Raw genomic sequence first — 7,617 nt, forward strand, 5'->3', positions numbered from 1 at the left:
AGATGATAGTATAGAAAAGTGATTTCTAATCGTAAATGCTGTTCCACACAACAGTACCATTAGGTGAAAAAACACCAATCATAGTGAAATGTGAGCAAGAAGACAAAGAGTACAATTTTCACAAGACTGTATTTAGCCAAATTTTTATTCTGAGATTATATCTTTCCTACTTTGTAGCTATTAAATGGGTTATCTTTATGAAAAGGGGTATATTTCTTCATTTACTTTTTCTATGTTCCTTCTTGTCCAAACAATCCTATATAATAAAAGGCTAATATGCAAATCGACCGAAGGGCAGAATGACTGGTCACTATGATGCGCACTGACCACCAGGGGACAGACACTCAACGCAGGAGCTACCCCTGGTGGTCAGTGCGCTCCCACAGCAGGAGTGCCGCTCAGCCAGAAGTTGGTCTTATGTCTGGCGAGCGCAGTGGCGGTGGTGGGAGGAGCAGGCCTAAGCCATGAGTGGGACATCCCCTGAGGGCTCCTGGACTGCGAGAAGGTGCAGGCAGGCTAAGGGACCCTCCCTCCCTCCAGTGCACGAATCTCGTGCACTGAGCCTCTAGTAACTTAATAATTTCTTACTAGTAATTAAAATCTGTTTTGAAAATTTGCCAATGCATGAAATTACAAAGTGTGGGAATTACAGTCTGGTGTGAACCACAGACAAACCAGAGGTAAATGGCACACGTCCACTTATCATTGGTCCCAGTCCTTGGTGAAGCTCTGTGGGGTCTAGGTGTTCCTGCTCAATGGCCCCATTTCTTCAGGAGGACCTGGACTTGGATCATAGCTCCTTACCACGTCCCATGAGCAGCAGAAGTTTCCCACGAAGCCTGGATGACTCTGAGGAGGAGGACGATGAAGACAGTGGGCACAGCTCCAGAAGGAGGGGAAGCATCTCCAGTGGGGTTTCTTATGAAGAGTTTCAAGTGTAAGTATAAAGGCATTGCTGCACAACTTCACTCTGACCCATCTCCTTTGTCCCATTATTATCAAATGCATTAGGACATTTATTTTATGCACATTTGTCTTGTACTGTTGCTTTTTAAATCAGTTAAGAGAAAAAGGAGGAAATTATGAATTCATACTGCCTTGTATAGTTACATAATTACCTTTCCAGTGCTCTTTGTTTTTTCATGCAAATTATAATTACAGTATTGTCTGGGATCACTTGCTTTCAGCTTGCAAAACTCCTTTAGTATCTCTTCTAAAGCAGGCCTGCTAGCATGGATTCCCTCAGTATTCATTGATCGAGGAATATTCTTATTTTACTTTTATTTATTTCTGGCCTCTATTGTTTCAGATGAGAAGACAGCTGTTAATCTTACTGAGGTTCCCCTGTGCGTGACAAATTATTTTTCTCTTGCTGCTTTCAAGATTTTTTCTTTGTCTTTATCTTTCAGTATTTTTACTATGATATGTCTGAGTATGGATCCCCTTGCAGCTCTCCTATCTGATGTTTATTAAGCTTCTTGAATGTGTAATATTTTCATCAAATTTAGTAAGTTTTCAACAATTATGTCTTCAGATATTTTACTGCTCCTTTCCTCTCTCCTTTCCTTATTATGTGTATGTTGAGGTGCTTAATGGTATTCCACATTTTCCTTAGGCTCTGTTCATTTTTCTTCATTCTTTTTTCTCTCTGTTCTTCAGATTGCATAGTTTCTATCCATCTATCTTCAAGTTCACTTATTCTTTCTTCTGCAGTTTGAAATCTGCTGTTGAGACCCTCTACTGAATTTTTTCATTTAATGGGTTGTACTTTTCAACTCCAGAATTTCTATTTGGCTTTTTTTTAATAATTTCTATTGCTTTGTTGATATTCACTATTTGATAAGACAATGACATCATATTATCTTTTATTTCTTTAAGCATGATTTCTTTTAGCTTTTGAATATATTTATGATAGCTACTTTGAACTCTTTGTCTACTAAGTCTATCTGGGCCCTCTCAAAGCCGTTTCTGTTTCCTGCTCCCCCCCTCCCCCCGTCCCCCCCCCCCCATGTATGGTCACATTTTCCTGTTTCTGTGTCTCATAATTTTTTATTGAAAACTAAACTAACATTAATTACTGAATGTTATTTAATTCTGGATCCTAATTCTCCTTCCTCCAGGATGTGTTTCTGTTGCTGTTTACGTGTTTATTTTTTAGTGAAGTCATCCTGCCTTCTTTACCGTGTGAAGCCTCTGATGCTGCTTCTCAGAGGGCACAGCCAGACCAAGCCCACTGGCATCCTGGGAAGACTGGTTCTAGCAGGGCTCTCCTGGTCTTTCCCTGATTCTCTGTCAAGCCTCTGCCTCTGTTGATATCACTTCCACCTTTTAGGTTCCACTAATTGTTGGCTGATTTGCCTGTTGTTTTCAATAATGCCTCAGGATATAAATTGCTCTATAGTCTTACTAAGTTCAGGCCCCTTTGAAAGGTAATTTTTGAGGCCAGTCTTTAGCTGTCTTCTTAGCTGCTGTCTCCTTCCCTGGTTCTCTCTGGTAAACGAGCTGGTAAATAGTTTAATTTGTTGATCTCATGAAGGGACCAGTCTCCTCTTCACTCCTTATCACCACCATCTCCATTATTAGATGTGGGAAAAGAGCCTTATATTTAGCCACTCTTGGCCTGGATCAGAGCTTCTAAAACATGGGTTTGGGGTGGAAGCAGGGGATGAGCAATGCAGACAACCTGCCTCCTCCCTGGGAGATACTGTAGCTCTCCACTGGGATCTCAGGGGAGAGAGAGCCTGTGTCCTCTGACCCACCCACCAAGAATGGTGCTTCTGTCCTACGGAGCTGGGGGCAGGGCAGATGGAGCAGCGTGTGCCTCAGATGTCACAGACTCTCGCTCTTCTTACTGAAATTTCATGGATTGCCTTAAATAAGTGCTTTTTTATTTGCTCTATGGTCTTAAGAAATTTTCAGAAATTAAAACAAAATTTTAAATAATATTCAATAGTTATGGTTGTTTCAGTGGGGAGAGGGCCTACAGAGCCCGCGGGCCACCATTCCAGTTTTTTCCTACTTATTATTTTAAGGGTTCATAGCATCTGATTTATTCAAAATAATAGGGTCATAAGTGAATATACTATTTTCTGACTGCTTTGTTTACTTAATATATTGTGAACATCACTCTATTTCATTAAATATTCATTCAGAATATAATTTCTGATGTCTCCTTAGAGTCTACTGTATAGATCAGTGATGACGAACCTTTTGAGTTCGGCGTGTCAGCATTTTGAAAATCCCTAACTTAACTCTGGCCGTGTAACATATAGAAATTTTTTGATATTTGCAACCATAATAAAACAAAGACTTATATTTTTGATATTTATTTTATATATTTAAATGCCATTTAACAAAGAAAAATCAACCAAAAAAATGAGTTCGCGTGTCACCTCTGACACGTGTGTCATAGGTTTGCCATCACTGGTATAGATGAATGACAACTTATTTATTTATTTATTTATTTATTTATTTTTAATCCTCGTCCGAGGATATTTTTCTGTTGATTTTTAGAGAGAGTGGAAGAGAGAGAGAAAGACAGAGAGAAATATCGATGTGAGAGAAGCACATCAGTTGGTTGCCTCTTGCATGCACCCGGAACAGGGCATGAGCCGGGCCTGCAATCGAACCCAGGACTTTTCATTCCACAGGCCGACTCCCCACTGAGCCAAAATGGCTAGGGCTTAAATAATCTATTATCTAATGTAATAATTTTTTCAATGACCCACTATTAATAAGCAGAACTCTACTGAATATCCTGGTAGCCAAAAATAACACATATGCTGAATTATATGTATTTTTAAATATGTTTTTTTATTGATTTTGAAGAGAAAAGGGAAAGGGGAAGAGATAGAAATATCAATAATGAGAGAGAATAATCAATCAGCACACCCCTACTGGGGATCCAGCCCATAACCTGGGTATGTGCCCTGACTGGGGATTGAACCATGACCTGGTTCATGGGTTGACACTCAACCACTGAGCAACACTGGCTGGGCTGCTTAATTATTTTGTTTAGAAAATTTTCAAAAAATGGGATATCTGAATAAAAGGTAGACACACGTTTTTAGGACTTCTAATACAATGCCCCCTTGTAGAAAATTTGTGCCAATCAGCACTCCCACCAGCAATGTATGAGAGTTCATCTCTTAAGGTTGAGACTACTTGGGAAAAGTTTCAGATTATCATATTGTTGAAGAAAAAAAAATCTTAGCACTTTCATTTGAAAAGAGAACTGGGCTGAAAAGACAACAGCACAAGGTGGCTTTGTCCCTCCCAACTGTGGTTTCCTGCAGCCTAGTGAGACGAGTGGACCGCATGGAGCACTCCATCGGCAGCATTGTGTCCAAGATTGATGCTGTGATAGTGAAGCTGGAGATCATGGAGCGGGCCAAACTGAAGAGAAGGGAAGTGCTGGGAAGGCTGCTGGACGGAGTGGCTGAGGTAAGCCTGATGCGTACAACATTAGGGTAGTTGTAATATGTAACCCTTTTAATCGGAGAGGTTTCTTGGTCTCCATACTGCAGATCAATGCATATCAAATGATAATCTAGCGGTGTTACTTTCTTAATACTCCACACACTGATGGCCCTGCCATCACATCAGTGTATGGTAAAATTAAGCCAAAGAGAATCATTGATCAGCTGCTTCACGCACACCTCACACTGGGGATTGAGCTCATAAACCAGGCATGTGCCCTGACAGGGAATCGAACCTTAACATCCTGATTCATAGGTCGACACTCAACCACTGAGCCAAGCCGGTCAGGCTGTAAATAGACTTTTATTGATTGCAGAGAGGAAAGGAGAAGGGGAGAGAGAGAGAGAGAGAGAGAGAGAGAGAGAGAAAGAAACATCAATGATGAGAGAGAAACAACAATCGGCCCACAACCCAGGCATGTGCCCTGACCAGGAATTGAACTGTGACCTCCTGGTTCATAGGTCAACGTTCAACCACTGTGCTACACCAAACCAAAGAATTTATATGCATAGCCCATGGACACGGGCAATAGGGTAGTGAAGACCTGAGGGGGGCAGGGTGGCTAGGAGACAGGAGCAGGGAAAGGGAGGGAAATGGGAGATATCTGTAAGACTATCAACAATAAAAAAAAACAAAACAAAACAAAAACTTTAGAATAAGACAAAGCAATTTGGTGGTTTCCCTCCCAATATAGATTTGCATATTACAAAAGCTTTGGAAATTATAGAAAAGCAGAAGGAAGATTGAAAGGATGATCATTAAAAAATAAATTAAGCAGAGAAGTTACTGTAGTAACTAAGAATTATTATATGTTTTAAATCTCTAGACATACCTAATTATAAACAGATTACTTGATCACCAAATTTCCTAAGGCAATTTCTATGTACAAGAATACCCATCAGTTGCCCTGGCTGGTGTGGCTCAGTTAGCTGGAGCATCATCCCATGCACCAAAAGGTTGCAAGTCTGATACCTAGTTGGGCAGGTAAGGGAGACAACCAATCAATGTTTCTCTCTCCCTCTCTCTCTCCCTTCTTCTCTCTCTAAAAAGCAATTTAAAAACATATCCTCAGGTAAGGAGAGAGAGAGAGAGAGAGAGAGAGAGAGAGAGAGAGAGAGAGAGAGAGAGAGAGAATATGCATCCCTAACTTCCTGGTTTCTTTTTTCTTTATTAGGATGAAAGACTGGGTCGCGAGAGTGAAATCCATAGGGAACAGATGGAACGGCTAGTGCGTGAAGAGTTGGAACGCTGGGAATCTGATGATGCAGCTTCCCAAATAAGTCATGGTTTAGGCACCCCTGTGGGACTAAATGGTCAGCCTCACCCCAGAAGCTCCCGCCCTTCTTCCTCTCAGTCTGCAGAAGGAATGGAAGGCGCAGGTGGGAACGGAAGTTCCAATATGCACGTGTAGGATATGTGTTAGCAAATGTGTTTCTAATAGGTGAGAAGGTGGCTTCCTGAATCGCCATTGCAAGGTTACTACAGCAAGTCCTCACTGAACGTCATGGATAGGTTTTTGGAACTGTGGTGAAACGAAATATGATGAAATCAATTTTACCATAGGCTAATTGACATAAGCAAGAGTTATGTTCCCACAGAATAAACACTAATAATAAAACGACTTTATTCCAGGACCTGCTGTATTTATATGCCCTGACCAGCACATGATGTTGGTCATTGTGATCAATTGTTAATTCTTCTGCACTTTAATTTATTTCAAATCAACTTTACCCATGGATCAAAGAAGATTTTTTTTTACTCATTTAAGTAATTAGGTGTAAATATTGAGTACATTAAAAAAAATCTCTGTAAAGTGTAAAAAGTGGTGTTCTCACTTGGAACCACGACTGAGTCTTCTCAGTTGACAATGAAGTTGCCTTTTAAGCTAGAAGAGAACTGTTTAAAGGCTTCTGAGTTTTATTTTCAATCACAAAAATCAGTATTGTCATTTTAGCCCAGTGTGTGCAGGGAAAGTCGGGGCATTCCTTTCCACTCAAGCTTGGCTCATGAGCTTAACATAGTTTTTTTTGGTTGTTGTTGTTTTTTGTTTTTTTGTTTTGTTTTGTTTTTTTAAGAAAGGAGCCTTTTATTTCAACTACCTTCCTGGGGTAAACTTTTCTAAAGGACAAGCTGGAAAAGAACTCCAAACCATAGAATGGGTATTTAGTGGTTATGCTAGAATATGTATGAATGGTTCAGATAAATGTTGAATTCTGTCCTTTTTTTGTTCTTTTATCATATCTAATGTCTGTGGGAATAACTGTTTCACTTAATTTTTACACTATTTTTCTCTCATTTAAAATGAGCTGCATGAAACCCCAAAGATCAACTATGAGTTAAAATGTCTTCTCGGACTTTAATATAGGAGAATTGGAAGGAGCCTTATCACTAAGTTCAACTGTTTCTAATAATTTAATATAAGGATTTACTATATATTCTCTTTTCCATACAGCTCAACTTATTTGCAACTGAATGTAATGTCGCAACTAATCTAGAAAGAGCCACTTATTAAATTGTTTAGCTAATACTGAAATTTGTAGTAAATATGTTCATTTTAAACAAAATTTTAAGGGAGTGGTGAAATTCATATAAAAATATTATAAAACTAAAGTGTACATTGTATACTATTTTAAGAATACAGAACTCAAATGCTCTTGACCTGTATTTCAAACCTAGGATGTATACTCTAATGGAGCTCAATTTTATGAAATGGAGTTTTTGGTATTGAAAGTTCCTTCATTAACAGAAAGTGTCAGCCAAAATTTGAGTTTGCAGCAGTTTGGGGGTTTTTTTGTTTTTGTTTTGTTTTTGTTTTTTTGTAATATATTTATATTGATTTCAGAGAGGAAAGAAGAGGGAGAGAGAGAGATAGAAACATCAATGATGAGAGAGAATCATTGATCGGCTGTTTCCTGCACGTCCCCAACTGGGGATCGAGCCTGTAACCCTGGGCATGTGCCCTTGACTAGAATCAAACCCGGGACCCTTCAGTCCGCAGGCTGATGCTCTATCCACTGAGCCTAACCAACTAGAGCTTGTTTGTTTTTTCATTAGGAGAGCATCTTACCAAATTAATGGGGAAGAAATCTATTTCTCAATAAAAAATAAAAACCTTATTTTTCAAAAGTCTTGAGTAAG

The 7,617-nt window shown here is 39.4% G+C and overlaps 1 protein-coding gene across 1 annotated transcript in view; it reads left to right on the top strand.

The window, feature by feature from the left end:
- PKD2 (polycystin 2, transient receptor potential cation channel) overlaps positions 1-7,380 on the top strand; it is a 58,355-nt gene extending 50,975 nt beyond the window's left edge. Inside the window, exons 13-15 of the mRNA XM_036339300.1 lie at positions 774-937; positions 4,296-4,443; positions 5,654-7,380. Of these exons, the coding sequence (XP_036195193.1) occupies positions 774-937; positions 4,296-4,443; positions 5,654-5,890 (549 nt within the window). The 3' untranslated portion in view covers positions 5,891-7,380. The remainder of the gene's footprint in view (positions 1-773; positions 938-4,295; positions 4,444-5,653) is intronic.
- Positions 7,381-7,617: the final 237 nt, after the last annotated feature.

Source organism: Myotis myotis, unplaced genomic scaffold, assembly GCF_014108235.1.
Source record: "Myotis myotis isolate mMyoMyo1 unplaced genomic scaffold, mMyoMyo1.p scaffold_m19_p_1, whole genome shotgun sequence".
NCBI classification, from domain to species: domain Eukaryota; kingdom Metazoa; phylum Chordata; class Mammalia; order Chiroptera; family Vespertilionidae; genus Myotis; species Myotis myotis.